The 23,622-nt window shown below is 31.9% G+C and overlaps 1 protein-coding gene and 1 long non-coding RNA gene across 2 annotated transcripts; one reads left to right on the forward strand and one right to left on the reverse strand.

Moving 5' to 3' along the window:
• The first annotated feature begins 7,746 nt into the window (after window positions 1–7,746).
• On the forward strand, window positions 7,747–10,148 carry LOC132724465 (toll-like receptor Tollo). The gene has a single exon (XM_060709335.1). The coding sequence runs from the start codon at window positions 8,247–8,249 to the stop codon at window positions 10,044–10,046; it is 1,800 nt and encodes a 599-aa protein (XP_060565318.1). The 5' UTR covers window positions 7,747–8,246; the 3' UTR covers window positions 10,047–10,148.
• Window positions 10,149–11,156: 1,008 nt separating this feature from the next.
• Window positions 11,157–18,848, reverse strand: LOC132724463 (uncharacterized). The gene is made up of 3 exons (XR_009624914.1): window positions 18,740–18,848; window positions 13,580–13,837; window positions 11,157–11,580 (listed from the first exon to the last, which is right to left on the reverse strand). It is a non-coding gene; the product is annotated as an uncharacterized LOC132724463 (long non-coding RNA).
• Between the last annotated feature and the right edge of the window lie 4,774 nt (window positions 18,849–23,622).

Genomic DNA, 23,622 nt, shown 5'->3' on the forward strand with positions numbered 1-23,622 from the left:
GTTACGTACCGTTGTATGAGAAAGCTACTGATTTGAAATACCCTGTGTAATATTTTCTATTTTGTGGCTTGTAATTATACGGAGTTCTGAAGTAAATTAATAAGAAGAACACAGATGTGAATTAATGTAGTTTAATCTAAGAACTGGTAAATGGCGGGAATCGCCTGTCCAATTTATGAGCTACCCATTGAATAACTGTACTAAATATATAAAGGTGATGGTTAATGTCACGTTAAACTGATATCATAACAACCTGCTTATATTTATTTATTAATTTATTTATTTATTTATTTATTTATTTATTTATTTATTTATTTATTTATTTATTTATTTATTTATTTATTTATTTATTCATTCATTCATTTATTCATTCATTCATTTATTTATTTATTTATTTATTTATTTATTCATTCATTCATTCATTCATTCATTCATTCATTCATTCAGTCATTCAATTATTATATTAGATCTATTATATTATTGTTTCTGTGACAAATAATTTTTTATCCCATTTTATTTATAAATTTGTTGGGTATTTTTTAGAAAAAAAAAAAAAAAACAACACCAGATCGGTCTTTCCCACACAGAACACACGGCTTATACGGTTGGCCACCCATGTGAACCGTACATACAACCGAACTAACCGTGAGTTTAACCGAGTTACACTCGGGCCATTCCAGTATATCCGTGCTGCTGCAAGCCATGTATGATTTTAAAACTTAAAAAAACAACTGGCACGGATGTAATGTCCGCGTATGATCGTATAAACGACCGTACAAGACCGAAAGAGACCGTGTGAGACCGTATATACAACCGTATTTGAAGTTCACTCCACGAGTGAGCCCAAACGTGTCAAGATCGTATATAAATCGTATGGAATCGTTCGAGACCGTCCCCAAGTCCTACATACAACACATCCGAATGTCACACGATCACGGTACCATTCACTCGAGTGCACAGACGGTTTCATACGACCAATACGGTTCAAGTTCGAATCATACATGGCAGACACGGTATAGTACGGATATACACGTACGGTCTCACACGGCCTCGCACGGTCTTACACAGCCTCTACATCAACATGAACTTTACAACCAAATTTAAACCACAACTACCTAGCTGCTGCCACCCTCACTGGTTAGATCTACTCAGAGTACTTGCTGCATCATACTAGAATGTATCTAAAGAAGAAGGTTCCCACGCACAGAAGGGATGCAAGAAGGGTCATCCAGGCCCGCCGACCACTCCAACCTTCTGACCCTGTCGAGCCTGATGAGCAGGAGGACCCTCCAATGTCTATAAGTCTTACCATGATTTCTCATTCCATTATCCTGTCATCTGTTGCATCTGGCACCAAAATTCACATATATAGGTGTGCTTCGTTGAAATTTCGAAAATTTATAAGCCAAGCCATCAGAATGTGTCAATTTATATCAAAATAAATTAACGTACACGAATATGTGATAATTCGAGCATAACTCGAACAAAAGTCGGCGGGACCGTATGTTTACCGTGTGGAAGTCGAGTAAATCGAGTAAAAGTCGAGTTTAATCGTACCAGGTCGTACTATAGACCGTACTTTGAAACGTGCAACAATCGTATGTATTCGTATGCAAATCGTGTTCAACCTTGCTTGACCCAGTATATCCGTCCTTTATTCGTACATGCTCGTGCTACATTCGGGTCTAACTCGTGCCAACTAATCCCCAGGCACGGTTGGAGCTAAATACTCGTACCAGTCAATCTGTGTATAACCGAGTATACCGTGTGGGAACCGTGTGCCCAACCGTGTTTTGTGTGAGACAGGCTTACGGAAAAGACCACACAAAGCCTTATAAGTCTGAGACAAAGTGCATACGTAGACTTTGTCAAAGATACATTCATATTCGATCCCTGCGCTAGACCGTGGCCATTTTTAATAATATATTATTTAACCAATATTATTAACCCATTTTTTTCCCTACAAAATCACTCAGATTACTTCCAGGGTTAGGGTTATAGTTTAGGGTTAGTGGTTATGAGTTCCTCTCAGAAAGAGAAATGTTTGAGCAACAACTTGACTGGAAGTTGCTTTCTTTTATCTCCGCGTCAGTTTATCCAGAACATTGTGACACTGATTGACATTCGGAAAACTTCGCCCTAGCTTATCCGAAGGTTGACGGAAATGGTCGAGAAGTTGCGATTGAATAATTGCACCATATTCACGGTATTACGGAGTGATTTGCCGAGATGGGTCACAAAATGAAACTGGCTTTCAAGTTTTGACACCATTGACACCACCATCATCGCCAAACCGTTTTACCGGCGACATTAATGTCAGAATTTTGAGATTGTAAAATAATTTTTACTACATGTATTTTATAAATACTGTTCTACAGCAAGAGATAAGAATGCGCCCCAACAATATTTAGTGTATTTGCGAGCTTGATGTGAAATAAATGAGACTAAACGTTTTATTTTAGGGTGGTAAAATAGAAACAAAAAGAATCCCCAAAAAACGGCAACATTGAAAATGTTACAGACTCGGTTAGATTGATTTTCTAGATTTAATAGAGTAGAAAGATATCAGGTGGCCCTTATAACATTATTTCAGGCACGAGCGGGCATTAGAGTAGAATTACCGACGTCTTCAAATTCATCATGCCCATACTTAAATACTGATTTTTTGTACATCATTTTATCATCCCTGCATGGGAGCGCCTAGTCTGGAGTTCCTTCCCCTTCTACTACGTTAGTAGCACACCACAGTAATGTAAGCCACAGCTTCGAATGGCCAGGGAGGATTTCTTGGATATAGTGAATATTCTGGATTTAAATGACTGGTTTTCTTTAAAATGCATTTTCAGCATAAAATTTGTTTTTGTGACATCTAATATGATCACTGGCAAATTCGAAAACATGGCCAGAAATCACATGCTGTTGATTATGAATGTCAAGGCCGCCATTTTTTGTAAACATTGCTTTTATACAGAATGCACGGTAAAAAAAAAGTCATTTTACAGGGGGGTACAAACTGTTAGCAGTAGCAAAAAATCTACAAGGTTGAGGACTAGTTTCTTTGTGATATTTTGCATGTATAGGGAGTTGCTAAAGCAGAGACGGTGTTCCTTTAGCCTGTATATTTGCAGATATTTTTTGCCAGAGGGTCGAAATGTGTTGTTTTGGGTCTCGGGCCACTGTCGAATTTGGGCTTCAACGGAATGAATTGCAAATTTTTTGACTGCCTGCTTATTGCAGATGGGATAATTTCTTTGTAGATTTGCAATCTTATGTCATATATGTTCTCAACAAAATGTGTTTTCTTTTTCCAGGTTGTGTAGTTTGGTATCAGAATTATTAGACGTATTGCTTGTAGGACATTGACGGCAGGAACTTGAAATTAACTGTGGAGTGCTACCTTATATAAATGTAGGCAGGAAACCAGACAAGGGAGCGTCACGATGTACAATCTTAATTAATAGAATGCATTTTTCACAAAAATAATATATTCATCAGCATGTTTAAGGTTTTATCAAAAATCTTTGTCAGGTTACAATGACTTACCGGTTGATTTATTAATACCCTCGGAATTTGTTTATGATACTATAAGTTATAAATATTAAGTTTTTTTTTATTATTTTATATCATGTTTTATACTTTACCAGTAACGTTTGCGTTTCTTATCGCCATGGTAACCCCACACTTAAAATACATGACACCTCATTATATTATCGAAATACACATCCTCATACATGTTCATGTATATTATCGGTATGCACCTCATTACATTATCGAAATACACGCTATTACATTTTCTGAATACACGTCATTATACAAATGTAATATCGTAACATACGTCAGAATGCATGCATATTATCGAAATACACGATATTGTTTATTATCAAAACACACACGTTTCGCCATTACATATTATGAAAATAATCGAATCACACTTGTGATTAGTAATGTTTATTATCGGAATATTACCAAAGTACACATCAGTCAGCAAATTATCGGACCACATATCACGTTGCAACGCCAGTCGGAACACCCGGATATGTCCATTTTGACGGTATATAGAGTATAACCCTTCAAAATACACAAAATATAAAACATTAGAATTTTACCCACTGAAATTTAAAACAAACTGTATGATGGTATATTCAATACATTCAATATAAAGAATATTATTTTGATAGTAATGTTGTAACTTATAATCATACATTGCTCCCTTTGTACAAAAAAACCCATCTCCGTTGCGCCAAAATACATATGGTATATATAACCCTTCAAAACATGATAATAAAAATATTCCTATTGAATTTTGAAACAAACTTTCATATATTCAATATATAGATTAAATGTAAGTTTGATAATTTATTGTAATATGTAAACATTCATTGTGCCCTTTATACAAAAATATCTCCGTTGCGCTGAGAATATGTCCATTTCGCGCATGTATAACATCCAAATACTTTAATATAATTATATAATTTATTTTAGTTTAATAATGTTATTTATAACCATACAGTGTTCCCTTTACAGAAAATATCTCCGTTGCACCAAGAATTTGTCCATTTTGCGGCCATTTTACCAGCATAGAATCCTTCAAAACAACCTAGCTGTTGCAACAATTTGTGATACATCTTAAAACAAAGTTACTTTTCACTCAGTTAATCTGTTTTATTACTTAGATTTTAATTATTTTCATTAAAAAAAGCATACGTTGTGCCTGTTTTACTAAAACATGTTGCGTCAAAAAATCTCCATTGCTTATTTTAGTCATACCCCATCTCAATAATATCCGAAAAATGACGGGAAGGGCCGAAAAGTTGCGATTGCTATGCATGTCCAGCAATTGTTGCGCTTTCTGAGTTTGTTTAAGTTAAAGGCGAAGTGTTCCGTATATGTGTATATACTCGCACAAACCTATTTTCTCTTGTATTATTCATATATTTAAAAAAATTGCAGACCTTATCTAATAAATCAACGTCAAAATCGAAAAGGTAATGAACATTTTAGCCGTGTCACGACAAAACCAACATAATGGGTTTGCGACCAGCATGGATCCAGACCAGCCTGCGCATCCGCGAAGTCTGACCAGGATCCATAATGTTCGCTATTAGTTTCTCTACTTGTAATAGGGTTTGTATGCGAACAGCATGGATCCTGATCAGACTGCGCGGATATGCGCAGGTTGGTCTGGATCCATGCTGGTCGCAAACCCATTATGTTGGTTTTGTCGTGACGCGGCTCATTTGATGAATACATGTATGTCGTTATTAACAGTAAAGCAATATGTCTTAGTATCCATTTAATTTTTATGATTTAAGAAAAATGTACACATTAAGTAACATAATCGGAAGCATTCATTAAATGTCCACCATGAACCAAAACAAACAGAAGTATCACTTACTCCTGAAGTGGAAATATTGTGATTAAATGTAGTAAATTTAGTCATATTTTACCAAATAGTTCAAAATATCACTTGAATTGGGATTTTTTTTCTAAATATCATAACATTTATATACTGTTTTCAAGCAGGCCTATTTTCTTTATCTTTGCCTTTTCTAAAGGAGAGCCGCTTTAATAAAATTCTTGCAAGTTCTGTTCCTGCTGAACCAAAAAATGATAAGCCTTTGCCACCAATAAAGAGCCAAGAATGTCTCACAAGGCTCTATACTGTTGTTAGCCTTATTTTTCGTTATTTGATATTTCGACCCCATAAGGTTGAAACGAATTGGTTCGAAATTAAAGCTATTAATACTGCGGTCAACAAATGTGATACTTTGGTCAACAAATGTTCTCCAGGCCATTCCTTATCATGTAACAAGGAAACAATCGCCGTCAAGCACAATGTAATTAAACATATTTGTCATATTTCCCAGAAAAGGATAAATATTGTTTGTAATAATATTTCGATATGTTGACTTAATTAAGAAACAACTTCCGCTATTAGGTATATACTAATCTAGAATTTTTGATATTATATTTGTATTTAATGAACAAATATTATGCGATAAGTGTTGTAACAACCGACCAAAGAGCTGCTTAACATAGTTTAATATCCAGGGTGCATAGTTATCAACACCTAAAATGCTGTATTGCACTTTTGCTGCTGTGTTTTAAGACAAATATTATACAAATATTGACTAGTGAGCCATTGAATATGATTCGGTATTCACCTGCAGATGACATATTGACCGAGTCGATAGCTGGTAGCGTTTAAAAACTCCTTGATATAGCCCAACGATTTAAAGAAACGTTATAGACAAAAAATGTCTAAAAAATCGTTTTAAGCACGGCATTGTAGGTTTCCATAATCCTGAGGTTCTTTATTCATATTCGATACTTCATTTTTTATATTCGATACTTGAGGTTGTTTTTTTATACCTGACAATCGACGGATGTTCAATCCTGGCACTCAACATTTATGTATTTATACCCAGAACAAATGTCATACACGGGGTTCGAGCATTTTGATACCCGAGGCTTAATATTATATTCATATGAAGTATATTTTTACCCAGCACTCTAGTTTTGCACCATCTACTCAGGCCCATTTAAACTCATTATCAACGACATTCATCGCTGCTAAATTTCACTTTTCAACAGATTTAAACAATATTTTATCATTTTATCTGAACGACTGAGCTTGTTTGAAAAGGTATAGCATGTAAAATATATGAACACAGCATTTACTATCAAAGTTCAATTTCGAATTAAACTTTAATTAAAGACTTGTTTTTATTAAAAACGGTGCCATATAAAAAGTAAATTGACAATTTATTTGAATCCACAATATCCGGAATTAAATTTTTCATAATTTGAAAATATTTGCATACAGCTTGTTGTGGCGCCAGATTGACATTCACCACTCTACATAAAGTCCGACAGCGCTCGATATGAGACACATAGCATTGCAGCAGTAGACAAAAGTCGGAGGGAATAAGTGGTAAGTTTTTACAATATTATATATACTTAGTTGTTCCTAGGATTTATGTCAGACTAAATAAATAGTGTTGTAAGTAAGGTTTCTTTGCTTAATGCAGTCTTGGATTGTTTAAAAGTAATATTAAAACCACTTATATTACAACCACCTTGCAATAGTTGTAAATATTTGATGTTAATTATAGTTTAATTTGTCAACAAATATTATTCCGCGCGTGGCATAATTAACGAAAGATATATCAAATATGTTTATTTGCTTGGGCCTTCTATTATTTTTTTTATTTTACATACAGGTTGAACACTCGAATGAAGTAAGCTTCACACACCAGACCCTTCCACAAGCGTATAATCACAGTTATTTTGAACACAGTATAAAACTGGAACGGTAAATATTCTAACAATTTACAAAATAAACGAACACAATAAAGAGAATGATTATTACAGGAGAAATGAACCTATTGCTGATATCTAGTTTGTTGTTCCTTATTACGTCATTAAAATCTGCAGCTGGAGAGGATAAAGAGCTGCAAATAACTTGGGTTTGGTCACCAGTATGGCATTTATCGTTTCACCACCGTCTTATACCTTCGCACTCAACAATCAGTTATGTGAGACAGCATAACAAAGACGAAATGTCTAGCATCGTGTTGAATAACTCTAAGATTTTTCCCTGGAACACATTTGTAAAAGAAACAGTTTTACTCTCATTTGAATGCAAAGGGGGCTATGAAAACTCTACCCTTATGTTAGAGATCAGCAGAGGCTATATTGGGCTATATTTAGAAATGGTGCAATACTTGAAGATTTCAAATTGCATAATCCAAAGGCTAACCGGAGATACCTTTAAAGGCTTGTCAAGATTAATCACGATTGAAATATCTAGCAAATATTTATTGCATTTGACTCCAGATGTATTTAAACCTCTGAAAAATTTGTTTTGGATTAACTTCAGTTATTGTAACATCGAGTCAATATCCAGTGATCTATTTTGCGAAAACCCGAGGCTTACGTTTGTGTCATTTAAGAACAATAGCATACGTGATATCAAAGAAGCAAAGAGAAATAACTCCAATTGCCGAGCTGGCACGTTAAACTCTTTGTCTTTAGATGGCAATAATATCGGAGATCTCTCTAATGTTAATTTTGAGTCATTTAAATTAAACGGTATTCTAACCCTGGCAAATTGCTCGATTCGCACGATATCAAAGAAACCATTTGAAGGTTTAGCAGATGTTATTACGATTGATCTAAAGAACAATTACATTAGGTTTTTACCAGATTATATTTTCACATCTTTAAACACGACATTGCGATACATGAATTTTGGAAACAATCGTCTGCAGGCTATTGACGTCTCAAAGACATTCAGTGGATTGGAATTAGACACATTGAACCTTTATGACAATGCCATATCATCAATAACGGGGAAGCTTTCCGAAATAAAGTTTCTGAAATTATTAAATTTAAAAAATAATGCATTGAAGAAGCTTTCTTATGAAACATTCAGTAATTTATCAAGTCTTCGTAGTCTTGATCTTTCAAACAATAAAATAGAAATTATAGAAGCTGGTACATTTGATTCTTCAGTTAATCTCAGAACGATAAAATTGTCAAGAAATTACATCCGATACTTGCCTAAAGGACTTTTTCGTAAAGCACTCTCGCTAAAAAGTGTGTTTATGGACGGAAATCATATAGAATCAGTGGACGAAGATTTGTTTGCAAACTGCGAGAACCTAGATAAGATTGAAATGCAGCAAAACAGGTTATCAAACGTTACCCGTCTATTGATATCTTCAAGGAAATTCAGATACTTTAAAGTTAGAGACAATAAGCTGCACCTGATGCCGATATTTTCAAGACCTGACGATGGAAAAGCCTGTTCCAGTATCACAAGCCTTAAGGACATTGATGCGGGGCATAATGAGATTGTTTATTTCAGTGCATCTTGCTACAAACATGTTGTATATCTGTATCTCAGTTATAATCTCATTAATGATATTAGTAATTTTGATGAATTGCACTACGTAGAACATTTATTTCTGCGCAATAATAAAATTAAAACTTTACCAAGAACAGCTATGAATAGTTTATGCACTAAATTAGTTTGGCTAGATATAGGGAGTAATTTGATAGAAAGAATAGATGAAGGAACATTTTCACATTGTCAATATTTAACACTTCTTAAGTTGGATGAAAATAGTTTGAAAGTGTTCGAACCTTTGTATCTGAAATCCTTTAAAGACATACATCTGTCTAGAAACCCTCTACGATGTGACTGTGAAAACAAACAACTTATTAATTGGTTGAATACAAGCAGCACGGTTAAAGTTGATCACACAAGATGTGAAAATGGCCAAGCTCTGTCAACGTTTCGATTAGAAAATTGTACAAACCTTGTCTTCATCTCCGATCTGAAAGATGTAGTAATGAAAATTGGTATTCCAATAGCAGCAATAGTTTTTGTTACTTGTATAATCGCGATTTTATTTTTCAAATTCAGGTACGAAATTCAGGTTATTGCTTTTTATAGATGGAATATCAGATTAGCCTGCTGTTGCACGAACAAGACAGACGAAAATGTTCAATGGAAATATGATGCTTTCATATGTTTTGCGGAAGAAGATATTGTTTTTGTTCAAAATCGACTAATACCCATGCTTGAACCAAAGTACAATATTTGCATATATTATCGAGACTTCCCGGTTGGAGAAGACATCGCTGAATCTATTCTTGAAACAATTGACAACAGTGCTGTAATTATCATTTTACTGTCAGAGAATTTTATGAACAGCCGATGGGGAACGTTTGAATTTAGGAGTGCACACTATTCAGCAATGCGTAAGAAAAACAAGCGGTTACTGATCGTTATATTAAATGAATCTTTCCTTCAAACGAAAATGGATTTAACTTTGAGAAGCATTCTTTATACGAAATCATATCTTAAAGCTGATGATTCGCTTTTCAAAGAAAAACTTATACATTCGATGCCATCAATACCTGTTAAGTCTGTCAATCAAAATGATAATGAAAAAACAAGAGGAAGTCGAAATAATGTGTACGAGACAGAATCTACAATGGAATTGTCCAGTATATACGATACTATTCAATTGTAGTTTGAAACCCATGTTTGGTAGAAAATATTGTTGCTTTAATTGAAAAAGTCCATCTGTAACGCATCTTGCTAACTGTTTGTACGTATTGTAGTGATATTGCCTTTGTTATTGTCGTCTCTTATTTTACATTTGTGTGTATATGTTAGTGTGTCATCACTTAAAAATTGATCATTCATATATAAAATATAAATTGTTGTTGTTGTTGTTGTTGTTGTTATGGTATTGTTTTCAAAATGTTAAACGGTAAGATGGCGACATTTGTACCTAATGAACATCATATCTCCCGCTGTACAGCACGTTACTGTATGCATTCTTTACATGCATTTTATTTCGTATGCAGTACGCTTAACAGACACACTCTTAAATTCATTTCTGGAACCAACCAGTACAAATGAACGAATGAAACGTTTCTTGCTTATGGTAACATTGGCTTGCCACTGACAGGGCTAAAACCCCAGCTACTTGCAGTTCCTAGCATACTTGTCCGGACTGTTTATACCACTCGGTCACGCCACCACTTTAAACCACTGTGTGAATCCTGATTATGCCCTCTTTCTAATGTTTTTTGGCCTTTTATGGGAGGAGGTTACAATTGACTGATTCACGCAGACCGGATTCCAACCATGTCCCCAACCCGAGCTCGAATGGTTTAGTGGCGAATATTAATAGAAACAACAACTGCATGTCTGCCCAGATAACGTCTAAATGCATCATGGAAATGCTTGCCAGACACTTCTAGCTAGTGATTATGTTGTATTTACTGCAAGTGAAACAAACAAAAAATTGAGTATCGCAGAATTGATATAATTTGATCTGATTATTTAACAGTGAAAAGTGCACTTACAACCTCTAATGCACCTCTAATGCACCCAGCACCGGTTTAAGCATCAATTGATTTTTCACCTGTTTACATCGATGCTCCAAGTGGAACATGTGACAAAACAGTTTTTGCGATATTTTGCAGCAACAAAAAAAACAACTTACAGTCATAGCAGTAAGTCTATAAATTCTATAATAAAGAATTCTCTCAAGATCAATGTAAACACAAGGACTGTGAAAATACAATGAAAAGAAAAATAACAAACAAACAAAAAACAACACACACATAAATGATTTTAAACGCAGTTTAATTTGAAAAAATCTACCTAATATGTTAGTTATACTTATTTTGCATTCATTGTTTGTAAACTGTATTATCCATAGTCGTTTATCAGTTTTAGTTTAAAAGATACAAATTATCTTTGGATATTTGTATCATATTCTCATGTCAAAGGAAACTTTTTGCAAATAATAATTTTCTTATGAAAATACGTGTATGGCCATCTTCGAAAGATCTTATTTCGATGTACGGCACGATCCATATACAAAGAAAACAAGCAAATGTCTTTCATCGTGAACTCATGGTGCTTTTAACAACTCTGTAATCGGACCTATATATAAAATCAGTTTTATTTCATTCGTGATTGGAACAGTTGATAGTTTCGCAATGATAAACTGTCTTTACATAAAGCACATTTCCTCTACCCAACGATGGCTGAAAGGAGAAAAAATGGATTATAAAACAAATGCAAATTCAAAGGTTTAGTTAGTTATTATTTATATTTTTAGATAAAATCCGTTAAAGCTTTCAGTGTATATACATGTATTGGCTTAGTTAAAATGTTATCAATAACTGCACGCACATAAATTGTCAAATGATTATTCTAGATTGTCTGATCCATTGTCATAGAATATCTGCAGTTACATGTATAACAATATAAAACACTGGATGCGTTTGAAATAAGTAATAGTATTCGTTTTGCATTTACAATTACGTAAAACAGTGGTAACTCCTTTGTCCTTTCGGCTACTTGAAATTATTAGTTACAGATTTACTGATCAGAAACAATGATAGTCATTAATGCAAGAAACTTACGCTGCTATAAAATAGTCAAAGAAATAAGATGAATGTTAAACTAGTTATTTAAAGATTACTATGCTCAAATTTGATATTAGAAAATATTGTTTATTGCTTCGCAGTTTCTTTGTAAATATACAAAACAACATATTTTGACTTCTCACAAAGTAGATATGTTATGTAAACTTTACATACTATAGGTGGTCACAGTATAAATATAGAGTGTCATTAAAAAAAAACTGACAGTTTCTTTTTAAGAAAATTAATGACCAATTGTACTTGATCTTTAATAGGGAACGAAGCTTGCCATACATAGTTTATTCATTATTTTATTCAAAATAGCCATATTCACTAAGAATTATGAAGATTTCAATAAATTTATGTGATTTAAATATTTTACTCAAGGATGAACATAGTATATCTTTTAGCAATCAGTGTTAAGTCAAATATAAACTATTGGCAAGTTGCAACTAGCTCTAAACCATTATTTGAACGTTATTTTTGCCCTTTCTATAGTAAGAAATAAATACCGGTATTCGTTTCTGAGGCACCTATGCTCTTAATCCAAGTTAATCAAATTTGCAGAAATAATTCAATGCTGATTTATTTTGAGTAATCTAAACCTTTTGAATCTTGGAACTATCTATTCTAAATTCCAAAGACTGTAAGGCGTTTTAATATACAAATCTATTGGAAAACTTTCGGGTTCATAAAGGTTCTGTAAATTAAAAGGATATGTTAGACATCTAAATTCTATAGAAATAGTATACACTAAAATACACTTTTAACGCAACTTTTTTAAACTCTTTTTTTTGTAGATAAATAGTTTTAGGTACCTTTCTCATTGTTTATTGTACCTGATTTGGCAACTTTTTGCTCACGATTAAAATATACTCCTAGGTGACGAAATATCAGTTCATGACAGGAATATGCATGGTACTCACTATATGCACGAGGAAAGTGATTCGTTTTGCATTAGACACACTTAAAACTCTTTGAAATTTGAAACGATTAGCTTTCAATTCGGAAAAAAGAAAGATCTATATCCGCAAGCCATTCAAAAACCAGGCACGTTGATCTTTGCGTGCGTTTCCTTATTAATTAAAAACTAGTAATAAAATGTGAATATTTCGCCTAATTATTATTAAAGTCTTGAAAATGTATTTAAAAGTACTGGAATTGAAGAAAGATATTATTCATTTACACATTAAACATTGTAATGTAAGACACTAGTATGGTATTCTCTATATCTTGATTACTTCAAGAATGTATAAGGTATTAGTAATAATTGAAATGATAAAATAATCGTATATCAATGTAATACCTTCTTTACCCTTTGTTTTGGTTTATATGTTGTTTTATTTATTTAACAGTCATATTATATTCCTTTTATTTTTCGTACTGTTTTGTTAATATACTTAAATGGACTTTACAAGGACACATGAGGTGTATAGTTTTATATGATATCGATTTCCGAATAATCCGAATATATGTCAATGATATATAATATATAAATGAAAACTTAAAGTGACATTCTGAAAATACCAGACCTAGAGCTAGTAGTTTAATAATGAAGTGGTGAAATCCAAAATGTAAAACAACAACACTAAATAATTCACGACACATAAGAACTAACCACATGTCTCCAGAAAGCTTTGCAGCAACAAGGTTCTACTGTAAAATCTGACCTCAGGTCAAATGGCGTTCCCATGACGACAGGTTCTATGACAGCCATACAAACGCTGTGGTGAAGTATTCTGGATATCTGGCGCCCTCTATCTAAACTGATATATTCATATGTCTGAGGGGTTGTGGTACAAGTACAATGGCACCATGCGTTGCTCACGATCGAGATCAAAACTACAGAAGCAATTCTACATTTTATGTTGTCCATCTTGAATAAAAAGAAAATTTGCTTTTATGATAATTTTAGCGTATGTAAAGCCAAACGTTTCAGTACAATAATATGAGGTAAAGACATTGTTGAGCACAATACTAAATTTATATTGGACAACGTGTTCTCTGCTGTCAAGTCTATATTGGGCTAGATAATACGCCTGATAAAGCAATTTAACCAACATCTTATTTGAAATTTGAGTTTAAAACAAAATTGCCGAACACCACTGCAAAAACAAATAAACTAGCCTTTTTTGGATTTATTTATTAATACTATACACTCAAAATGTCGTTTAAAAAGTCGTGAATTTATTTATAAAACACCTAGTAATACCGTCTTATCAATGTTACACGTTTATAATGATAATAAAAAAGAGATTAAATATTGTCAATTTTGTTTCGTTATTGAAGTTGTTATGAGTTCTTTTTTTAATAAAACTGCATTAGGTTCGTGTACTTTTTGAGAATTTATTTTGACGCAAGCAGCAAATGACATAAGTGATTTCTGATACGAAGAAAGCTACTATGTTTAATAACTCACAAGTAGATTATTTTTTTTTGTATTTGTAAATATCAATTATGTTTATATCGGGTTTTAATAAAATCAACTTAAGCAAGCTTTTTGAATATACCTTAAGGTTATAGGTATCTTTCTAGTGTCTGTTTCTGTTAAGTTAGAAGAGAAAACATGTAGACTTAGATATTTATAAAACTGTCAAAAACACTTTATTCAATAAAAAAACCAATGCCTACAAGCTTATGTTCAAAGTTTTTCCAAAAATCGTTATCAATAAATATATTATGTTAATTGACAACTGTTGGACATTTTAGTTGAAAAGTACTCGACTTTTGAAGGTTTTTGATTTGACGGGACTGGAATTATTTTTCCGAGAGTTGTATAACAACGGTGAAATGGTTGCAATTTTGTCAGATGTTAAGATGATCACCCAAGCTTAGTTTTCTGACAGGCTAAAAGATTTATACGCCATTACAAGATTACCTTACATAAACAAGGATGAATTAAAAAATAGATTTTACGATCAGAAACTGAATTAAAATACAACAAATGATGTTGCCAATCGTTTTTTGTTTGTTCTTTGTTTTTGTATCGATACCGTTTCAATTCAACATATATTCGTGCAATTGCCTTAATATGCTAAGAAGTTCGAAACAAGAAGTATATAGTTCTAATAAAAAGGAATATATACATAAACTTACAAACACTCAATAAGTGAAATACACATGTTCGAACAACAGAATGACACTTTTGTTATACATAATTAATTTTAGATTATACCCATTAAAGCGTTTTAAGTGACTAAACAGATGAAAGTCAAAATAAGTTTACATATTGCCATAATGCCTTTCAGTTTTATAATTTACGTCACATGAACAATGAATAACTCTCGTACATCAAGAAAGTGTGTGTTTATATCCATCGAAATATACCTCTAACCTTTAATTTATAAAGAAGAGTCGGTCAGACTTTTTATATTTTAGGCATATATATTTTTATTGTACCTACTGTTGGTCAATCTTTTGAATTATATTATATAGTCAATTCACCTCAACTTGACAATGAAATAATAAGCATACCGTCACTTTTATGGTTTCATATAATGTCTTCCATGTCAATTTCATTCTGCGTTTACATCGTATTTCTTTTACTGTCTGCCATGATTTTGAATCCCCAAATGGTTCTATTTCGCTGCTTCAAGATAACGAATGTTTGATGCATGTGTTCTTTTCACCAGCAAGCTAAAACTATACTGGTTTCCTGGCAGTTTCTGGCCCCTAGCATTTTCCCGGCCCTTTATAATTTTCGTCCAGTGTGGTCTTTTTTACCAGTAGGGCATTTACATTACTTCATTAAGTCAGAGAGACATTTGTTTTCTATGCATCACAGCAGTTACAAAAATACGGCGATTTATATATTTGGAAGTTTGGTCTGTTGTTTAAAATTACCTTAGAGAACATGCCACGTTTAAAAATAAGCACCACCTTCGGACTCCTAGTTTGAATGGCTATGCGCAAAAAATGATACCCCATTCTAGGTAAATAAATACTTTTGAACAATATATTGAAGACGACGTGAAAAAGATTAGGAACTTGGGAAGTTCTATTTCTTTGATAAAATCATCTTAATATTTCTTATTGGTATTGAGTTATATTCAAAATAAAGAAGGTCTGTAAAACTGCTATGAAATTTTGTAAACATTGAAAACATGGTTATGCTTGACAGGTACTTAACTTTGATTTTTTTTTTTGTACTCGTCGTAGACATATTTTTATTTCAATTGTTTAAAAGTTCGATTTGAACCGGAAACTGCTAGGAAACCAGAATATACCTATATATTTATTATTTTCCATGACCTTTAAATTTAATGCCAAAAGATTCCCAATTCAATTTTAAAAAACCGTACGCTTGTTATACATTATGATGATCGAATACATTTCAAACCATTTCGGTGTTTTAAAATGTTTTTTTTTTTAATTATATTAAACACATGGTTATTGGATTGAGAAGATTAGCTCACATCAATCGTTTAAAAATGAAATTATGCCCATCTAAATCTACTGATCAAAGTCAAAATAACTTTACACTTTGACAGAAATGTCTTCAATTTAATAGTCCAGGTCATGTGTATCAAAAAAAATACATATGATTCACAGAAAATTCTTTAAATATCCTTAGAAATGAATCGTAAACGTATACTTGATGAAACGAGTGAGGCAGTCTTTTTATATTTGTTAAATTTTATCAGTAACAGTTTTCATTATCAATTTTTGGTCAATGACCATTATTATACACAGTATTTTTAAATATATAACCAAATTCAATTCTGTTCAACTTAACAACGAACTAAATGAGCATAATGTCACTTTAATATAAGCCAAAGGAAACAAAAGTGCTGAGCTTTGCTCATCTCTTGGTCTTGTGTCTTTACTTTTAGCCGAAGAGTCTTAGTTTTTTTACATTCTACCATGTTTGAATATTTTCCCTTTCTCTACTTCTACCACACGTATTTTGCTCAATTTGTCTTAAAGGACCAATATTTTAATAAATTGACACGAACTACATTGTAATTCAATAGATATGATCAACAGATCACTTCCTGATAGTCAAAATGTGCTTACAGAAGTGCTCAACTGTTTGTAAATAAAACAATAAAACAATATGAATAGTCTTTAATAGTACAATCGTTGTTTCGAAATACAGGTTTATTTACAGTAATTACTTAAAATATTTAGATAATGCCCTGTTTATAGATTACACGCGCCAGTTATAAAGACAAAAAGAGCCACACTTGTTAATTATTCATTTACAGAAGTAATTTATAGATATGAATATATAATTGATTAATGGAGTTTTGTTAGTATGTTAGTATACGTAATGTATTACATTGTATGTATTAAATATCCCATTGCTCAGTATTGCATTGATAGGTTTTTTATGTGTAATTGTAAAATATGTGACGTAAAATTATATTTCAAAATGCTTGTTATAACGATGTACCTATGTGTGTACAAGTTATGAAATAAACTATGTTCTGTTCTGTTCTGTTAATTGAAAAATACAAGAAAAACAACTGATATTTAAGAAAAAGTAAAAGCAAAAACAAACAAATATCTAAAAAGGCTATAAATCTGACAAATTAAAATGAATTACATGATCGCGCTTATTTGATAACTAAAACAAAATGTTTTTAAACAACTTATCTTTTAAAAGAACAAGAACATGGGATGCTCTCTTTTCAAATATTATATTCAGCTAATTGTATATGTATTATCTTTTGTATTTGTATGTATGCAGACTGAGAATATGTAAATATAACTTGAAACTTGAAACATTTGATTGTCACCGTTTCGTTCGTTGGAAGTCATTTTTCATTATTTAGACGTTCAACTTTGTAACACTGATTAAACGAATGATTCTAGCAAACTCCACTGTGAATGTTTGACATTACGGGACGGAAAATTATATTCATAATATATATATCTTTTTGCGAGATATTTATAAATACTCAATATCCGAGATCAATTGTCGTAAAAAAATCTCGCCACACACTCGTGGATCGAACAACAATTCGTTTCCAAATATAATGTAAATATTAAATAAGTAATTTATTTTGTGCAAATCTCAGAATATTCGCTCACTCTGTTATTTTCCAGAACAATCATTCATGTTGAATGTACGAAAGTGCCGAAAATATGTTAAATGATTTTCACTAAAATCGGAATAAGAGCGCACTAAAGATAGCGTTTCAATTCAACTATTTGTATATTTCTTTATCACCTCCTACGTGCTTTTCCTTTTTTATGTACGACAGTTCATATTAACATTTGTAAGTTTTATATTTGGTAGGTTTCAGAGGAGATGCTGCTTCAAACATAACTACCTATTATAAGTTATTATGTGAGTCATTAAATTTATCAATAAGTAAGTCAATCCAAATGGTTATATATTTTTATTGACCTAATTTGAAATATAAAAGCATTAAAACAAATGACCGCTTGCTTTGCTCAATACGGACAGCAAAGGGTTTGTAATTCAAGAAATGCTTATTGCTTATCTCCAAGAATTACTTATTGCTTATCGACAGATGAGGAGAAGTTTCCGCGACAATTGATCTTGACCATTGAATCTAATGGTTAATTGTCTCTCATGGTGGATTCAGAAATTGTGTGAAAGTAATAGCCGGGCAGGTGCGGAGAAATTGGTAATTACCTGTTTGTTTAGGAGGACAGCAGGTTATGAGAACCCGCCGTTGAGATATGACAAAAATTGTTTTCAAATCCTTTAAAATCCAGTCAACAAACAAAACAACAAAACAAACAAACAATTTGAAATATGATGTAATTAATGATAAGATGGAAGAAATAATATGTGTATATTTACCTTAGATTGGTGTATCCAGTGTAAAAGCTTAACAACAAATGGATCAGCTCGAAGGAAACAAATAAACAAGGTCTTTGATTATTAACAACACCATATGTGCTATGATGAGTTTAAATTTATATCATTCAGATATCATCATTTGGAGAAAGCAGACACTTTGTCACTTTATTGATATGATGAAATTGACAATTCTCAATAAGTGGGTTTGTAAAGTGTCAGATTGTATCATTATTATTCTACATCAATCCTACTTTATATGAGATATTTTGTTTTAAATATAAGAAATCATGTTACCGTACATCTAATGAAAAAATTGGTTGGCTGTCGTGTTAAAACAATACAATTTTGTGACCATATTTCTCTAAGTTTGGTACAATAGACATGCGTGGATTTTGCGGTATCTCAGAAAGTCATTCAATAAATGTTCTCGTTTGAGAACAATGTGCACGATTTCACGGCGTGTTGTCTTCGACTTACAATATATGTCAAACACATGTAGAAACTGAAAACTTTTTTGTAAATTAATATTTGGGTATAAATAACATAATTAAAATGTTGTTAATAATTTTTTGGCCTTAGGAAAACGGTATTTAATCAAGCAACACTTAAACTTTGACAATATAAATCGTTGTTTGACTTTCCATTCTTTGTGTAGCCTTGATGATAAATTTCTATAAAACTACGAGCTGTAAATGTCACACCAGAAGAAGCAAACATATAGAAATGAGAAATAAATAGCTAAAACATTGGTTTTATTATTATTATTATTATTATTATTATTATTATTATTATTATTATTATTATTATTATTATTATTATTATTATTAAAGTCATATTGCTCAATGCCAAACTGATTTGAATAGATACACAGGTGTAAATGGCATTAACCGCAATAAACATAGAAACATCCAGATTGTTTAAGAGTAGTTATGGTACTGAGTTATATTGTAAACTACAATTACCATATTGTCATATGTCTGCGCTAAACAAATTCAGGTGTGGTGTTGCGCCGCTAAAAATAGAAACTGGACGTTATACTAACATGCCTGTAGCTGAAAGAGGATGTCCATTTTGGGAAGAGTTTACTGAGACAGCAATGCATGTTTTATTACAATGCCATATATAATCAAATACGTGACGTCATTTATGAGAACGCTCAATCTGTAGACAATAGTTTTTATGATATGTCTGATAATGATAATTTGTATGCATGTTCTGGTTAGAATTCTCGCAAACTCCCGCTGTGATATATTTAAAATTAGAAATAATACTTTATATAGTAAAAATTTTAAACTGTAAGAAATGATATTAGTATTTGCAACAATTATATTATCATGACATACATTCTAAAAATGTACAAAGGAAATATTTCCAGTGTTTGACGTTTTAACTTTAATTAGCATGTTATTACGTGTCACTTTCAAATTTACTCACTAACCATTTGTCAATAATTTAAACAAAATAAGACCTTAATATTTGAGCAGCTGTGTAACACTGGTAAATGTTGATTTTTATTATGTGTGATATAGTGTTTTAGATGTTTAGTCTCTTATAATACTTATAGAATGGCTATATACATGTATTTTACATAGATGAGATTGAAATAAATAAATATATGTCGATTCATCAATTCTTCAATTCATTCAATCATCACACTTTCCGTGTTAATATGCTTCCAATGTTCACTTTAATTTACCATGTTTACTCCATCGTCACACATTCCAGTTCATACATATCCGACAACTGCCCTTTCAACAATCAATTTTCACTCCATCGCCACCTTGTAAAACGGTTTATGTTTCCGACAGTTGTCGAGTTTTCCTTATTTTACTTATTATGATCTTATCATTATGCCGTAAGCTTCAAAATACATTTTGCGGCCACTTTGTTGATACTTTTCCATTAATTACGTATTGATCAGCCGATACAACCCTCTTTATCCTAATAAATAGACGGTCACCTTATATGTCATAATATTCGGTAGTTCTTAATTATCTTTTTATTGTGAATACTTAGCTTTAGTATGATTGGGTAACTTTGGGATTGATAGATAGTTATATAATAATACATGTTATTCTTTGAGCTAGTCTTTCAAAGCGTCACAATAAATTATTTTGATCAACTCATTCAACTGTCGACGTTGTATATTTTTAAACTGACACTATTTAAATCTAGATCGTTCTTCTTCACATTTTCGGTTTTGATATCTACCCTAAATCTCATATTTTTCTTATAAAATGTTGTATTAGATTTCTTTTTTTAAACAAAATGAACAATGTAACCAACATGATCATCTGCTGCTTTAAGTAACGGTCAAATGCAAACTTGCTGTTCTGTTAATGTATTTGTGTTTTTGTGTTTGTGTGTGCGTTTGCGTGTGCGTATGTGTGTGTGTGGATGTTATTTGTGGTGCTTTTTGTTTCTTTTTATATAAAGTCCGACAACAACGGTTATGTATTTAACAGCGATACAATCTGTTTCATTTAAAAGAAATAATATTGTTTTGTTGAATAGACTTATATTTTCTGTGTTCATATTAGTATATAGAGGATATTTGTTGTTTTTTGGTGTAATATGAAATTTTATTTCATCGAGTAAGCTTTAAAAGCTTATTCTTATGAGTGGTGTAGCCACGAGTGAGAATACTGTTTTCAAAGTTCACGAGATGAAATAAAATTACATCTTAAACAACAAACAAACAAATTTTCTTTTTATTTCATGCTGAAAAACAAGTTTAAATAAAATTTTCTTAATATTTACGTTAATATTAAAATATGTTTTCCCCAATGGTATCCTTCTTTTAGTCGAATTTCTCATAAAATACAAAAATTGTTGGGCTGAAAAAAATGTTCGACAATCAGCGTTAAATTGCGATGATATTTTTCAATTTATTCAAATAATATGAATGATCGCTTGTTTTAAAAATAAAAACAAACTTTCTAGTAGGAGAAAAAAGTCAAGCCATCCATACTTATTTCTATTACTTACTGCGAATTTATATTGGACCTCGCTCTGTGAAATGTAAGCGGCCGCCATTTTTAAAAGTTGTGTATATCAGGGGAGGAAAATAATTGTGTTTGATTCAAAGGGATATCATTTGGATTTGTTAGTCATACATCTTTTTAGAAGACAGAAAACTTATTTGAGGAGTGTTACAGACAATAAATAAGTGTTGACAGATGTGTAAACATTCAAAGAGCGGCTTGGAAATTGGAAACCATGGAATTTTTTAAATGCTGCCATACGAACGCTGGGTTGTTTACTTATTCTTCGGACTGATGACTGTCATTGCTTTTCAAGTTATCTGGCGGTTATTGCTCTTAGGATACTTAAATATGCCCAAATGTCATCAAGAGCAGTTTTGCATATGGAAGGAGTTGTATTTTTCAGACTGTAAAAATGAAACAAAAAATTCCAAGACGATATTTGGTGATCGGTAGTTTGATTGACTTGAAGTAGTACTGGTTTAACTTATTTATAAAGACAATTCTATGGATTGAGAAAAAACCTTAAAGGCAAAACTCAGAAACAAATTTAAAAAAAATCTTCACAAAGGTCAAACATGTGTTTAATACTGTGTTAATAATGGATTTAGAGTATATAAAATGTGAAACAACTGAAGAAAGAATCGTCTGATATATCACTATGTGTTGAAAACGTAGCAAATGTAAACTGGAAACATACAAAATACTTGATAACGAAAATCATTCTTCTTGCCAAAGAGCAAAAGAGGGAAAGGATTCGTTTATATGGCAAATGAGTAACTATTGGGAAACTGTAAAAAAATCCAAAAATAATAAGACTTTGAGAAATAAAAATTGCTTTAATATTATGGTTATGAAGCTGCTCGTGTTAGCATAACAGAGTAGTGTCTGTTTTTCCACAGGTGCAGCGTTACATTTCTTTTAAAATTATTTTCAATATTTAAGAAGTTTATAAATATATGTACATGCATCTTAAATTGAAGACTTCTGGTTATTCGCATCATTTGACACATTAGTGCTTGTCACCGATAAACATAACTTAGAAAAAGTTGAAGATAGGATATTAGAATACATCTGTGCTGGTATTAACAATCAATCGCCTCACAAACATACACTGTTTTAACAAAGACTTCGCGGTTGATATCTAGTGCCGGCTGAAATTAAACACAAATAAAATCAAGATATTGAAAATATGACGTCCATTTCAGCCGTCTTTATTGTCGCATCAACAAATAAAGTACTTCATTATCAAGCTTATATTAACAAACCAATATGAACAAAGTCAGCAAATTATCTTTATAATACAAAATGACAAAGTTAATGTAAACGTTCCCTAATATTTGTTAATAAATGAGAAAATAAAAGATTATTTGAATGGTATAAATTCATTTTAATAAACTACGTAATTATTATTCAATTCTAATATTATTGGCTTTAAATGTACTCCACTGAGTTCTAAAAGCCTAAAACAGAAAATATAAATTTCTTAATTGGATCAGGTGGGACACTTAAACCAGAAAGGTTTGCAAAAGTACTCAGAAATTTACTGAAAATCTGAATATTTTATTTTGTGCTATTCTTAACCCGATTTGAATGGAAAGCATTTAAACGCTTTTCAATTTTAGTTCCTTTTCACATAAGAATAATTATTCTGGAAAAGAACGGAACGAGCGAATAGTCTGAAATTTCGTACACAAGTTATTTATCTATACCTGCATCAAATGTAGTATTAATCTCGCAAAATTAATTCCAGTCCCTTCCTGCCAAAAAAAATCAGTGGAGTCCATTTAATGTTAACAAACAACAAATTAATAAATTACATACCACGTATCGCCACAATGATTTGCAACAACATTCACGTGCTGATGCATGTAGGGCAGAAGTTAAAATTGATTCGAC

Source organism: Ruditapes philippinarum, unplaced genomic scaffold, assembly GCF_026571515.1.
Source record: "Ruditapes philippinarum isolate M1 unplaced genomic scaffold, ASM2657151v2 ctg176_1_1_1_1, whole genome shotgun sequence".
Taxonomy (NCBI): domain Eukaryota; kingdom Metazoa; phylum Mollusca; class Bivalvia; order Venerida; family Veneridae; genus Ruditapes; species Ruditapes philippinarum.